General features: G+C 42.1%; 1 protein-coding gene across 2 annotated transcripts; it reads right to left on the bottom strand.

Moving 5' to 3' along the window:
• Positions 1 to 2,836: 2,836 nt before the first annotated feature.
• Positions 2,837 to 11,170, bottom strand: LOC120043901. 2 transcript variants are annotated; one of them, XM_038988515.1, is made up of 8 exons: positions 9,122 to 11,170; positions 8,107 to 8,170; positions 7,679 to 7,777; positions 7,414 to 7,575; positions 7,076 to 7,196; positions 6,916 to 6,987; positions 3,786 to 3,857; positions 2,837 to 3,262 (listed from the first exon to the last, which is right to left on the bottom strand). In XM_038988515.1, the coding sequence occupies exons 4-8, from the start codon at positions 7,573 to 7,575 to the stop codon at positions 3,057 to 3,059; spliced, it is 633 nt and encodes a 210-aa protein (XP_038844443.1). In that variant the 5' UTR covers positions 7,679 to 7,777; positions 8,107 to 8,170; positions 9,122 to 11,170; the 3' UTR covers positions 2,837 to 3,056. The 2 variants fall into 2 exon arrangements, with proteins under 2 accessions (XP_038844443.1, XP_038844435.1); XM_038988507.1 differs by having other exon boundaries at positions 8,107 to 11,170.
• Positions 11,171 to 16,084: the final 4,914 nt, after the last annotated feature.

The raw sequence follows: 16,084 nt of genomic DNA, 5'->3' as shown, positions 1-16,084 counted from the left end.
TACATCACAGGGCTGCCTGTTTCTAAAATGCCACATCAGTCAGCACTTCAATGGGGAAATCTGTTTCACATCACATGATACTTGATAGTAACCATGGTGTGCCCCAATTGCCACCCTATTTATTCCATACATAGTGCACTACTTTTGACCAGACCCTATGGGCCCTGGTCGAAAGTTATGCCCTATATTTTCGAATAGGGTGCCATTTGGGTCGCATTTTGTTGCCTATGCAGTTTCTTCATCCAACCTTATTTCCATTTACATGTCTGTTTGATGAATTAAACATAATTTAATTTGTTTTTTAGTGGTCTTGTAAAACAGCCCATTGGCCACAGCTGTTGATATAAGAAAGTGGATGCATTGTCATCCTGACCATGACATTTATCTATGTAATGTAGAGACGTATATTAAAGGTAATGAACAGTCAAAATCAAGTTTTCATGAAATGTGATGATATTTTAAAGAAACCAGATCAAAGTATGATGATCAAAGCATGAAAAAATGACTGTTGCTTCTACATTGATAAAGTTTGATCATAAAGTTACTGGTCCCCTCCCCCATGTTAAACACTTGGATTCATTATTAGGGATAAAAGGTGACATCACCTTAACTCTCATTTTAATACACTAATGGTAACATGGCATTCTCTTACATAATTTAGATGAGTACCGCCTTGTAACTAACATCGAAGAAGGTGTGTTTGCATAGCTACTCTACTGGTGGCAAAAAATGACTATACAGTGTCAGCAAATATAATAGAAAGTTTACCCTTTTCATCTACGGCAAAGATACTTATATGTTTCCCCTTTCATCTGTATCTGGTGCTAGCTAGTTACTGGCTAGCTAGGTCTTCAGCCAGCATGGCACAAAATGGGGGGAAGGGTCGTTCAAAACTCTGACGCAGTTGTCTAGTCAACACATCCGTCAGTGCTGCTGTGAACCGTATCACAAGAGACATGCCAAATGGGAGATGTATGTAAAAAAATAATAATAGGTCATTGATGCAATTTCAATGTTGTTTGAGTTGCTTTGAGTTTGAGTTGCTATCGCCAAATTTACTTCAGATGATTTTACTGCAACACTGCTCGCTGCATCTAAGTTGCTTGACATACAGTAGGTGTTTCAAAGAGCTGTCAGTCAAGGCGAGCTCATGAATATAAGCACCCGCCCACTCAGCCTGTCTTTTCAAACTTCCTGATAGTTAGCCATTAGAGAAAAAGTACTTTTCAGAACGACTGTTCAGGAGCTTTAAAATATGAGTGATTACATTTTTGTATAAGTGTGATATATAATGGCTTATCTACAGAAAATGTGATGTATCGAGATGTGCTGATGGCAATATGTGAAATTAAATTTGGCAGAGTCAATAGATAGTCTCTGGTAAAAAAATGTATGCACGCATGCGCACACACACACACACACACACACACACACACACACACACACACACACACACACACACACACACACACACACACACACACACACACACACACACACACACACACACACACACACCAGCCTCACCTGGTATGTCCCAGATGCTTCCTAAGAGATACTGCATCCTCTCTCTTCCCTGCCTGGGGGCAACGAAATGGCAAGCTCTAGAAAACAACAACAGCAAACAACAACATCAACAACAAACAAAAGGACAAGCAGACAGTTTTTAACCCTGTAGCTCTGAACAACCCTTCTTTGCATAAAAAGCCTCAGCGGAGTCGACTAGTGTGTGTGTCCTCGTCTGACCTCTGATGGCTAAGAGCCAGGCATCGGGCCAGGAGAAAATATTGTGCTGCTAACGTGCTAATGCTACATCGCTCATGGAAATGACAGATAACCATACAATTAATCCCTCTGCATAATCGAGCAGCATGTCATATAAAGGCTCTATAGCCTACTCATAGCAAATGATGCAGTAAAGGCAACTGTAAGTGTATATACAAGATAACAGGGTATAAAAACTAAAACTGAGAATAGGCACACCCTGTTTCCTTACCACGCACACGCACACACACACACACACACACACGCACACACACACACACACACACACACACACACACACACACACACACACACACACACAGTCTTGCATTTCTAACCAATTTAGGACTCCTCACATTTACATACCTTTTTAGGACCCTGCTTTCCAGACATCATAGAAGCACAGAAATTACACTCATGAGCTAGAAAAAAAATCTAATATGAGGAAATCACCGAAAGTTGCTGACTTCTTGAAAAAAGATCACTTGTAATTTTACCACCTACTTGAGACCGCACATTGCAAATCAAATCAAATCAAATTGGTCAAATACACATGGTTAGCAGACGTTAATGCGAGTGTAGCGCATTGCTTGTGCTTCTAGTTCCGACCGTGCAGTAATATCTAACAAGTAATGTAACAATTTCACAACAACTACCTTTTACACACAAGTGTAAAGGAATGAATACGAATATGTGCATATAAATATATGAATGAGCGATGGCCGAACGGCATAGGCAAGATGCAGTAGATGGTATAGAGTACAGTATATACATATGAGATGAGTAATGCAGGGTATGTAAACATTATATAAAGTGGCATTGTTTAAAGTGACTAGTGATACATTTATTACATCGATATTTGATGCATTCATTCTATTTTATGACTGAAAATATTGCATGTAGAATGCCACAATGATGCAACACGGATGGCAACTCAACGGCTGTAGTGTAGTTCTACTGTAGTGTAGTTCTACTGTAGTGTAGTTCTACTGTAGTGTAGTTCTACTGTAAAGTATTTAAACTGGAACAACCATTTCAGTAATGGAGTCATTATATCCAAGTAACAGATTAATAGTTTAGAAAAATGTATTTTATTTTTCTGTAACATTCAAAGTCAGCAGGCTTTGTATTCTTGAGACCTTAGTCACTCCAAAAGTGAACAACCCACCTGGGAAAACTTCCCCCAAACAGAGTGAGATGGAGGACATTCATCAACTGCCTATGAGCTTAAGTCAAGTAAGTCCCATTAAATCCTCAGAGGTACACCAAGATAGAAGCATCTTATACACTTATTATCTCTGATCTGCAACTATTTTGTTGTGTACATAGAACTTTACTGCTCTCCAGTCCCTGTTTACTAGCGCTTGGGGAGAAGCAGCAATGCATTTCTCACAGTCTTGTTTTCCAGGCCTTTTTCCCATTCGGATAAAATTCATCAAGGAATCTTCAACTGCATCCACCTCTATTGTCGACCAAAACCTTTTTGTTCCTTTGGCACCTTTGGAAAGAGATGACATTATGAATGACTACATTAAATAAAGGTTGAGTACAATACAGTATGTGTTCATCTCTGTATTAACTCTACCAGGTTGCAGCTGTATCTGCAGAGAGTGTTGAGGTTAAACTAACAATCCCAACTAAATAACTACATAGAGAAGGATGTGAGAGAAGAATGTGCAATGCTGACATCAAGGCAGAGTCAATCTGTATGAAATCTAAGCCCATCAAAAGGTTTGCAATGTAATCCTTCTAATAAAAGCAATACTTATTAAATTAAGTTCCCTCACCCAGGAAAAACAATGTAAAGTGTGGTAATCCTTCTGTGTTATCATCTATCCTGACACACTAGTTCAGATCTAACGTCTTGACTTGTGTCCAATCCAAACTGAACCGTTCTGTGCTGGCATGGTTGGAAATACACTAACTGATGAAAACAGGATTGATCTGGACCAGCACAGTACCATAAGCTGACACTACAGAGTGAAAACGCACTGACTGAAGGCAGCAGGAAACATGCTTACTGTGTGAGCCTCTCCTTTGTCCCAGCTTTCCCTTGGTCATTGGCTGTTTGGCCCGAATCGCTGACATCTCTCCTGGAAAACATCAGTGGAAATCATGTCAGTTTCACCCAATCCAACCTATCAACCAATCCATAAGCGATAACTGTTGGAAAAACTCAAAATGCAGGTTTATAACAGCTGTGCCATTCAAGCCTATTGAATATGGTATGAGAGGGACGGCTACAGCCACCCAAACCCTACAGATACAGCCATGTATTGAGAGGGGAAAGCACAATACCATGCTGAAATGAAGGCAGACTCCATCCTAACCTTTTTCACACCACTGTACAATCCAAACTGAACCGTTCTGTGCTGGCATGGTTGGAAATACACTAACTGATGAAGACAAAACAGATCTGGACCAGCACAGTACGGCCAGAATACTTATGGCACCGACAGAGATGGTCGCCTCGCTTCGCGTTCTTAGGAAACTATGCAGTATTTTGTTTTTTAATGTGTTATTTCTTACATTGATACCCCAGGAAATCTTAAGTTTTATTACATACAGCCGGGAAGAACTACTGGATATAAGAGCAACGTCAACTACCAACATTAAGTCCAGGAATATGACTTTCCCAAAGCGGATCCTCTGTTTCGACTATCACCCAGGGCAATGCATCAGATCCCAGTAGGTGACCCAAAACAACGGCGCCACAGATGGCAGATGGCGCGGTCTTCTGGTCAGGCTCTGTAGACGGGCACATCGCCCACATCTCACGAGTATACTACTCGCCAATGTCCAATCTCTTGACATCAAGGTAGACGAAATTCGAGCAAGGGTTGCCTTCCAGAGAGACATCAGAGATAGTAACATTCTCTGTTTCACGGAAACATGGCTCACTCGGGATACGTTATCAGAGTACGTAGAGTCACCCGGTTTCTTCACGCATCTCAGAAACAAACATCTCTCTGGTAAGAAGAAGGGCGGGGGTGTATGCCTTATGATTAACAATTCGGGGTGTGATCATAACAACATACAGGAAACTCAAGTCCTTTTACTCACCTGACCTAGAATTCCTCACAATCAAATGCCGGCCGCATTATCTACCTAGAGAAATCTCTTCGATTATAATCACAGCCGTGTATATCCCCCCCAAGAAGATACCTCAACGGCCCTGAAAGAACTTCATTGGACTCTATGTAAACTGGAAACCACATATCCTGAGGCTGCTTTTATTGTAGATGGGGATTTTAGCGAGGCTAATCTGAAAACAAGCTCCCTAAATTTTATCAGCATATGGAATGCGTGACCCGGGCTGGCATGATTCTGGTTCATTGCTACTCTAACTTCTGCGACGTATACAAAGCCCTCCCTCGCCCTCCTTTCGCAAATCTGACCACGACTCCATTTTGTTGCTCCCAGCCTATAGACAGAAACTAAAACAGGAAACGCCTGTGCTCAGGTCTGTTCAACGCTGGTCCGACCAATCTGATTCCACGTTTCAAGATTGCTTCGGTCACGTGGACTGGGATCGAGTTTATTTGAAAGTGCATCAGTGATGTTGTACCCACGGTGACTATTAAAACCTTCCCCAACCAGAAACCGTGGATTGATGGCAGCATTCGCGCAAAACTTGAAAGCGCGAACCACTGCTTTTAATCATGGCAAGGCGACCGGAAACATGACCGAACACAAACAGTGTAGCTATTCCCTAGGCAAGGCAATCAAACAAGCTAAGCGTCAGTATAGAGACAGAGTAGAGTCGCAATTCAACGGCTCAGACACAAGACGTATGTGGCAGGGTCTACAGTCAATCACGGATTACAAAAAGAAAACCAGCCCCGTTGCGGACACCGATGTCTTGCTCCCAGACAAACTAAACAACTTCTTTGCTTGCTTTGAGGACAATACAGTGCCACTGACACGGCCCGCTACCAAAACCTGCGGGCTCTCCTTCACTGCAGCCAACGTGAGTAAAACATTTAAACGTGTTAACCCTCACAAGGCTGCTGGCCCAGACGGCATTCCTAGCCGCGTCCTCAGAGCATGCGCAGACCAGCTGGCTGGTGTGTTTACAGACATATTCAATCAATCCTTATCCCAGCCTGCTGTGCCCACATGCTTCAAGAAGGCCACCATTGTTCATGTTCCCAAGAAAGCTAAGGTAACTGAGCTAAATGACTAGCACCCCGTAGCACTCACCTCCGTCATCATGAAGTGCTTTGAGAGACTAGTCAAGGACCATATCACCTCCACCCTACCTGACACCTAGACCCACTCGAATTTGCTTACCGCACCAATAGGTCCACAGACAACGCAATCGCAATCACACTGCCCTAACCCATCTGGACAAGAGGAATACCTATGTAAGAATGTTGTTCATCGATTACAGCTCAGCATTTAACACCATAGTACCCTCCAAACTCGTCATTAAGCTCGAGACCCACCGCCCTGTGCAACTGGGACCTCGACTTCCTGACGGGCCACCCCCAGGCGGTGAGGGTAGGAAACATCTCCACCCCGCTGATCCTCAACACTGGGTCCCCACAAGGGTGCGTTCTCAGCTCTCTCCTGTACTCCCTGTTCACCCATGACTGCGTGGCCATGCACTCCTCCAACTCAATCATCAAGTTTGCAGACGACACTACAGTGGTAGGCTTGATTACCAACAACGATGAGACGGCCTACAGGGAGGAGGTGAGGGCCCTCGGAGTGTGGTGTCAGGAAAATAACCTCACACTCAACATCAACAAAACAACCTCAGGAGGCTGAAGAAATTTGGCTTGTCACCAAAAACACTCACAAACTTTTACAGATGCACAATCGAGAGCATCCTGTCGGGCTGTATCACCGCCTGGTACGGCAACTGCTCCGCCCACAACCGTAAGGCTCTCCAGAGGGTAGTGAGGTCTGCACAACGCATCACCGGGGGCAAACTACCTGCCCTCATGGACAACTACACCACCCGATGTCACAGAAAGGCCAAAAAGACCATCAAGGACAACAACCACCCGAGCCACTGCCTGTTCACCCCACTATCATCCAGAAGGCGAGGTCAGTACAGGTGCATCAAAGCTGGGACTGAAAAACAGCTTCTATCTCAAGGCCATCAGACTTACACTGACTGAAGGCAGCAGGAAACATGCTTACCGTGTGAGTCTCTCTTTTGCCCCAGCTTTCCCTTGGTCATTGGCTTTTTGGCCCGAATCACTGACATCTCTCCTGGAAAACATCAGTGGAAAACATGTAATTTTCAAACAGGACATTGTAATTAAGAATAGGTCCATGTGTATGTAAAGTATAGACATACCTGTCAGATTTTCTTCATAAAAATTGCCTTCCTCTGATGATCCTGGGACATAACCATCTACACTGTTGCCAATGCTGGTTATTGAGTCATCAGTCTTGTATCCAAGCATAGCTTTGGTCAACTGTATTGAAGAAAAAAATTATATTGGATAACTAGACAGATGACAAAGTATTTGGACACCGGCACATTTTGATTAGTTACGACTGTGCTCCTCTACTTGTTTATGTTATAATACTATGAATATGGGATGAAAGTGCACACTTGCCCATCTTTGATTTACAAAGCTGATTCACAAGAACTTACAGTATGTGCTGGTGTTGAATGACACTTTAACTTACGTATATACTGTCTGTTCTGATCAACGGTGGTGCATCATCCAACACATTGACTATCGACCCAGAAGTACTGGCAGCCTCAGAGGTACTGGCAGCCTCAGAGGTACTGGCAGCCTCAGAGGTACTGGCAGCCTCAGAGGTACTGGCAGCCTCGGTGTCTGACATCTAAGGATACAATAAAATGATATTAGTCATGTGCAAATTAGGCAATAGGATATGATAACGATTCAACCATCCCCAGTATCCTCATTCTAAACAACTGACAAACCTGCGCTTCGGGATTTATCTTTTCCTTTTCAAATCTGGCCTCACAAGTTGAACTATGCTTCTTTAGATTTTACATGCGCCTTCTTAGCCTCTGCAGTGCCTTTGTAAAGGAAGACAAAAAGAATAGTTGAGACTTAATAGAATGACAAGATTGCTCGGCACACAACAGGGGATGGGCTGGGGGACACCAATGACTGTTATCATTGACTAATAGAGGTCCAACAAACATCTATTACAATTTCTGTTTTTTTAAACTACTTTCAAGGTAAAAAAGCAAGTATAAGCATAACATAAGCACATTATGCAAGTTCCTGCATGCAACTAAAGCTGAATCTGTTTTTATGGATGGACTAAAAGAGAATCAGTATGAGTGGTTTGGCTAAAGCAAGGCAAGCGTACTCTAAATACTAGGCAAATCAGAAAACATACCGCATTGGTTACTTTGTAGGTTCCTGGACTCTTATCTTCCATTATGTTTTAGATCTTAAAAAATCTGTGTAAGAAATAGGGATTTGGTTAAAGAATCTGCCAATATATGTATGTATTGTATGTATGTATTTTTCAAGACAGTGAATTGTCACAGTCCTACCAAAATTGACACTTTCCACAACCCTTATTCTTGTTGTGGTGTTTCACTCTTTTATGTGCAAAAAAAAAAAGAACTAGGAACCGCACCACGCCCCTCCCCCCACCCAAACTAATGTCCATGGTTTTCAATAAAAAAAATCTGGTCACTTATTTCTTAATTAGTTTAACATATTTCTTATTTTCATCTGAATTATTTCAATGTAAAAAACGGTATTTGGGTAAGAAAGGGCTATAAAAAACGGGCGCAACTTCAATACATGAATTTAATGAGGGGGTTTAAATATTTTAACACACATACAGGCTTATAACTTGACAAAATAGATGAAAAGGAACTGGCTTTTCTTGCTAGCTTGTTACACTATAGCAATATTATTTTCCAATGCATGTAACATTGTTAACCACAATCATGTATTCTGAATCAAAGACACGTTTACCAATTATGCTAAACTTATTAGCTAGCTTGCAACCATAGCTAGCATATTATTATTTTTTAACTAGCATGGGTAGCATGCTAACCGTTAGCTAGCACGCTAACCGTTAGCTAGCACGCTAACAGTTAGCTAGCACACTAACCGTTAGCAAGCCACAAATAACTATAAGGTAGAAACATGCAAAGTAACAATTGCGCATTAATGAATTGTTTGGATAAACCTGCCAATTTCAATCTGTCATGACGCAGTATATCTGACACAATGCGGCTTTCAGACATGTCAATGCATGTTGGATTCCACCGAAAGACATACATGACTGACATTAATTCATTAAAAATAAAGACAACGAGAACATGCATTGCTTGTCAATACACCAAATACAATTTTAGCTAAAATATTGGTTAACAGTTTAGTTAATAGCTTACCTTCTTGCATGAATGCAAACATCTGCAACCATCCTCCTCTTCCTTAAAACACGTGCTGCACAGCTACTTCAGTGGTGATCACGCTCAGGCAGGGACAGGCTTGCCAGGTCAATTTCAAATTTCTAGGAGTCTGCTCAAAACCAGACTTCAAAACCCACCTTCACTAGCACAATTTTAGCAGAATACAGGGAAATTAATGATTTTTTAAAAATGCCATGTTGGTAACGTTGCAATATAGAAGTAGTATAACAACTTCCACCTAGCGACCAAAACCTTTCACCTGCCGCAAAGTTTTAAAAGTACATCAATAAACCACAAAATAGTGTACATGGCAACCTTGGGCAGAGATTTATGCTGCAACATGGGGGAGGGGGAACTGTGTATCTTTTATTATTATTATATTTTTATTAACAACAAATCAATACAGGAAGTACATATGGGAACACAAGTATATATAAATAATATACAAAGGACAGGGGAGGGGGGGGACTGTGTTGACCTATAAAACCTTTGATAGTTTGGTACTTTTGTGCACTTTGCAGTGGGGGAGGGGCAGGACCTCAAGCGGAAATTATGGCCAGTAGATATGCATAACAATGATTCCATCAGCCCAGATTTCTGAATATGTCTGCAATGTTATTACTGTTAGCCACATTTCCTTAGACAATTTGGGTTTGTAGCTTACACAATCAGTATCAGTGAGGTGTTAAGTGCAGCTACTTGAATGGTCTGTACATGAGAGATGGAGTGGTGGATATGTACATTTTTCACTGGGGAGACTTGCTGACACAAAAGTAGCTTATGGCAGGTTAATATTCGATCTAGCAACCTAACCCATCAGCAATCAGATGAATTACCTGCCCACAGACCACTCAAACAGCCTACTGATATTAACAACAGAGAGTTATGGGGAGGGAGGTATAATCAAAATGTCTGCTTAATGCTTTTGAGGGAGCAGCAGAAAAGTGTACCCAACCTGGGGTACAACTTGCTAGAATTGGTAGTTGAAGCAGTAGTAGTAGCCATGCAATGGCAGTAGTGTTGTAGTTGAGTCACAAAAGTCAGAGTCAATTCACAAGACCCTATGGCTACTCTGAGTTGAGTCAAAGTCACCAATGTTGGAGTCAGGAGTCGAGTCACAAGTCCCTATGGCTGAAATCAGAGTCCCACTGTTTGGTCCAAGAGTTCAAGTCTAAGACAATGGGTCCATATTAACTTAATATTAAGTTATTAACCCAGTCAGATAGTGGCAGGAGGAATTTGATCAATCATTTTTCATATCCCCTTTCTTTCTGTGCCAACAAATGTTTATATGCTACAGGTCAACCAGATTGTCAGCTAGCTAGCTAATTAGGTAACATGTTGAACATGGTGTGGCTGCACAGCTTCTTCATATTTGATGTAGTCTAAATAGAAACTGAAAGACACAGACAGACAGATACACCTCTATAAACTATACTGATGTCAGATATTAGTGGCTAATGTGCACATTCTGTGGAGGTCAACTAGATCTGTTAAAAGGTCTACAGCAACAACAACACATTTTATGTTTGTGTTAGAGAGCACATAACATGCCTATCTGAATTTAACTTAATCATTTGAAATCACATATTTCAATGTTAAGCTTTGATTTGTAACATTAACTGTTTTTCAGTGCATAGTAGTCTACAAGAGTCTGTAGAACAGGTTCATATTAGTGGTACAGTTGAGTGAAAATTCCAGCCAGCAGTTGAAATTTTGATACATTGTATGACACACCCTACACTACAGCCAATCATTGAGCAGCCTCCCATCCCCCTCTCCTTTACCAGGTCATATGCTGTATATTAAGGCCACATATAAGTATTAATGAACAAACAGCTATAGACTGTACTGAAGTCAGATATTAGTGGCTAATGTTAACATTCTGTGGAGGTCAACTGCTCCTAGATCTGTTAAAAGGTCTACAGCAATAACAACACATTTTATGTTTGTGTTAGAGAGCACATAACATGCCTATCTGAATTTAACTTAATCATTTGAAATCACAAATTTCAATGTTAAGCTTTGATTTGTAACATATTAACTGTTTTTCAGTGCATAGTAGTCTACAAGAGTCTGTAGAACAGGTTCATATTAGTGGTACAGTTGAGTGAGAATTCCAGCCAGCAGTTGAAATCCACCCACAACCACAAAGTCATATACACTGCTCAAAAAAATAAAGGGAACACTAAAATAACACATCCTAGATCTGAATGAATTAAATATTCTTATTAAATACTGTTTTCTTTACATAGTTAAATGTGCTGACAACAAAATCACACAAAAATGGTCAATGGAAATCAAATTTATCAACCCATGGAGGTCTGGATTTGGAGTCACACTCAAAATTAAAGTGGAAAACCACACTACAGGCTGATCCAACTTTGATGTAATGTCCTTAAAACAAGTCAAAATGAGGCTCAGCAGTGTGTGTGGCCTCCACGTGCCTGTATGACCTTCCTACAACGCCTGGGCATGCTCCTGATGAGGTGGCGGATGGTCTCCTGAGGGATCTCCTCCCAGACCTGGACTAAAGCATCCGCCAACTCCTGGACAGTCTGTGGTGCAACGTGGTGTTGGTAGATGGAGCGAGACATGATGTCCCAGATGTGCTCAATTGGATTCAGGTCTGGGGAACGGGTGGGCCAGTCCATAGCATCAATGCCTTCCTCTTGCAGGAACTGCTGACACACTCCAGCCACATGAGGTCTAGCATTGTCTTGCATTAGGAGGAACCCAGGGCCAACCGCACCAGCATATGGTCTCACAAGGGGTCTGAGGATCTCATCTCGGTACCTAATGGCAGTCAGGCTACCTCTGGCGAGCACATGGAGGGCTGTGCAGCCCCCCAAAGAAATGCCACCCCACACCATGACTGACCCACCGCCAAACCGGTCATGCTGGAGGATGTTGCAGGCAGCAGAACGTTCTCCACGGCGTCTCCAGACTCTGTCACGTCTGTCACATGTGCTCAGTGTGAACCTGCTTTCATCTGTGAAGAGCACTGGGCGCCAGTGGCAAATTTGCCAATCTTGGTGTTCTCTGGCAAATGCCAAACGTCCTGCACGGTGTTGGGCTGTAAGCACAACCCCCACCTGTGGACGTCGGGCCCTCATACCACCCTCATGGAGTCTGTTTCTGACCGTTTGAGCAGACACATGCACATTTGTGGCCTGCTGGAGGTCATTTTGCAGGGCTCTGGCAGTGCTCCTCCTACTCCTCCTTGCACAAAGGCGGAGGTAGCGGTCCTGCTGCTGGGTTGTTGCCCTCCTACGGCCTCCTCCACGTCTCCTGATGTACTGGCCTGTCTCCTGGTAGCGCCTCCATGCTCTGGACACTACGCTGACAGACACAGCAAACCTCCTTGCCACAGCTCGCATTGATGTGCCATCCTGGATGAGCTGCACTACCTGAGCCACTTGTGTGGGTTGTAGACTCCGTCTCATGCTACCACTAGAGTGAAAGCACCGCCAGCATTCAAAAGTGAACAAAACATCACCCAGGAAGCATAGGAACTGAGAAGTGGTCTGTGGTCACCACCAGCAGAACCACTCCTTTATTGGGGGTGTCTTGCTAATTGCCTATAATTTCCACCTGTTGTCTATTCCATTTGCACAACAGCATGTGAAATTTATTGTCAATCAGTGTTGCTTCCTAAGTGGACAGTTTGATTTCACAGAAGTGTGATTGACTTGGAGTTACATTGTGTTGTTTAAGTGTTCCCTTTATTTTTTTGAGCAGTGTATATTAAGGCCAAATATAAGTCTTAATGAAGAAACTGCTATAGACAATACTGAAGTAAGATATTAGTGGCTCATGTTAACATTATGTGGAGGTCAACTGATCCTAGATCTGTGACTTTAAGTGCCTAAAGCCAACTCTAATATACAGTACCAGTCAAAAGTTTGGACACACAAACTCATTTAAGGGTTTTTCTTTATTTTTACTATTTTCTACATTGTAGAATAATAGTGAAAACATCAAAACTGAGAATAATACATATGGAATCATGTTGTAACCAAAAAAGTGTTAAACAACTCAAAATATATTTTATATTTGAGATTCTTCAAACCCTTTGCCTTGATGACAGCTTTGCACACTCTTGGCATTCTCTCACCCAGCTTCACCTGGAATGCTTTTCCAGCAGTCTTGAAGGAGTTCTCACATATGCTGAGTACTTGTTGGTTGCTTTTCCTTCACTCTACGGTCCAACTCATCCCAAACCATCTCAATTGGGTTGAGGTCGGCTGATTGTGTAGGCCAGGTCATCTGATGCAGCACTCCATCACTCTCCTTGGTCAAATAGCCCTTACACAGCCTGGAGGTGAGTTTTGGGTCATTGTCCTTTTGAAAAATAAATGATATCCCCACTAAGCGCAGACAAGATGGGATGGTGTATCGCTGCAGAATGCTGTGGTAGCCATGCTGGTTAAGTGTGCCTTAAATTCTAAATAAATCTCTGACAGTGTCACCAGCAAAGCACCACCACACCTCCTTCTCCATGCTTCACGGTGGGAACCACACATGCATAGATAATCCGTTCACCTGCTCTGCGTCTCACAAAGACACAGTTGGACCCAAACATTTCAAATTTGGACTCATCAGACCAAAGGACAGATTTCCACCGGTCTAATGTCCATTGCTAGAGTTTCTTGGGCCAAACAAGTCTCTTCTTATTTTTGGTGTCCTTTAGTAGTGGTTTCTTTGCAGCAATTCGGCCATGAAGGCCTGATTCACGCATTCTCCTCTGAACAGTTGATGTTACTTGAACTCTGGGAAGCATTTATTTGGGCTGCAATCTGAGGCTGGTAACTCTAATGAACTCATCCTCTGCAGCAGAGGTAACTCTGGTTCTTCCTTTCCTGTGGCGGTCCTCATGAGAGCCAGTTTAATTATAGCGCTTGATGGTTTTTGTGACTGCACTTGAAGAAACTTTTAAAAAGTTATTGACATTTTCCTCATTGACTGACCTTCATGCCTTAAAGTAATGATGGACTGTTGTCTCTGTTTCCTTACTTGCGCTGTTCTTGCCATAATAGGGACTTGGTATTTTACCAAATAGAGCTATCTTCTGTATACCACCCCTACCTTGTCACAACACAACTGATTGGCTCAAACGCATTAAGAAAGAAAGAAATTCCACAAATGTACTTTTAACAAGGCACACCTGTTAATTGAAATGCATTCCAGGTGACTACCTTATGAAGCTGTCAAGAGTGTGCGAAGAGAGTGCCAAGAGTGTGCGAAGCTGTCATCAAGGCAAAGGGTGTTTACTTAAAATAATGTCAAATCTCAAATATATTTTTATTTGTTTAACACTTTTTTGGTTACTATGTGATTCCATATGTGTTATTTCATAGTTTTGATGTCTACAATATTATTCTACAATGTAGAAAATAGTAAAAATATAGAATCCCTTGAATGAGTATGTGTGTCCAAACATTTGACTGGTACTGTATATCTATTTTGCGGTTGGCTAAAGCCTCAAGTATGAAGGTAGGGTGGCCACGCCCATCTCGTTTATGAACTTTATGGGGCCTAAGGCCATTTCTAATATATAGATGCTGCTATTGGCTCAGTATTCAAGTATGATGTCGGGGGTGCCACGTTGTGCCACCCAGTTAAGTTACAAGTGTCCAGGGGCAAGCCTTCTTATATCAATGGTCTGATTAGCTCGAGACTCACATACGCATCTCCCCTCATTGCCATAGACATGTTTAAGCTATGACCCCCTAGACAAATCCCCTCAATAGCTTTGAAGACTAGAAATGTACGAATACCCTTAGTTAGATAGAATTTGTAAACGTTCCAAAAAGGGCCAAAAAAAACGGATAAAAATCTGTTTTTATAATATGTACCAGTTCATGAGGGTTGCCTAATCGCACACATGACATTTTAGAAAGATGTGACCTTTTTAACCCTTTGAAACAGCCCCTATGACCCCAATTCAAGGCACTTCCGGTTGTCACAGGAAGCTGAAAATAAACACATATCCTCATTGGGGTAGGCTTTTACAGAATCCTGAGTTTCAAGTCTTTACGTTAAGAACTGACTGATTTACAGAGGGTTGAACTCAGTGTTTATACAAACTGCAGGTTGGGTATATCAAAACCACTTTTAGGGTAATTTAACCACTTCCGGTTGCTCTAGGAAGCTTAAACTCAACACAGGTAATCCTCATAGTGGCCTGATGGATTGTCATTGAAGACAGCTTGAGATGGCAATCATAACCCACATAGGCATCAGGTTGAATTTAGGGCAGCAGGCAATGTATTCCTATGGGGAGAGATGTCAATGTAAACTGTTAGAAGAAAACACCCTGTTTTCACTGTTAAGGGTTAATTCCACACTGTCAAGGTTAGGCTTGCACAGATCGGGAGGACCTTGGGAAGGTTCCTGTGATTGAATTGTGCTTCTAGCCTCAACGGTTCTGCCGCTGTCACCCAAAAGCACCTCACATTTAGGTCAGGCTTCGTTTTGGGCCTTGTGCTAAGACCTTTCTGGATGTCAATATCGTTCCCCAAAAACGTCAGAGACAGCTGCTCTTCACATATGTGGCTCTGTATATGGCCCCCAACCATAATCTGGAAATATATTAAATTCAGACTATACATGGATACATAGCACTACCTAGGTGGAACTTGTAAGTCCTCCAAAAAGAGCCAAAAAAACCGGATAAAAATCTGTTTTTATAATATGTACCGGTTCATGAGGGTTGCCTAATCACACACATGACATTTTAGAAAGATGTGACCTTTTTAACCCTTTGAAACAGCCCCTATGACCCCAATTCAAGGCACTTCCGGTTGTCACAGGAAGCTGAAAATAAACACATATCCTCATTGGGGTAGGCTTTTACAGAATCCTGAGTTTCAAGTCTTTACGTTAAGAACTGACTGATTTACAGAGGGTTGAACTCAGTGTTTATACAAACTGCAGGTT

The sequence above is a fragment of the Salvelinus namaycush genome, chromosome 1 (assembly GCF_016432855.1).
Source record: "Salvelinus namaycush isolate Seneca chromosome 1, SaNama_1.0, whole genome shotgun sequence".
Classification (NCBI taxonomy): Eukaryota; Metazoa; Chordata; class Actinopteri; order Salmoniformes; family Salmonidae; genus Salvelinus; species Salvelinus namaycush.
The sequence above is the reverse complement of the archived record's forward strand: the minus strand, read 5'-3'. Positions and strand labels throughout refer to the sequence as shown.

Bases quoted from the DNA above. Each gene is read 5' to 3' on its own strand.
- LOC120043901 (XM_038988507.1), bottom strand. From the start codon at position 7,575: ATGTCAGACACCGAGGCTGCCAGTACCTCTGAGGCTGCCAGTACCTCT. The intron at 7,197-7,413 runs GTAAGTTAAAGT...TCTTCAATACAG, and splicing joins TCAGAACAGACAGTATATAC to TTGACCAAAGCTATGCTTGG. The intron at 3,858-6,915 runs GTAAGCATGTTT...GATGTTTTCCAG, and splicing joins GCAAAAGAGAGACTCACACG to GAGAGATGTCAGCGATTCGG.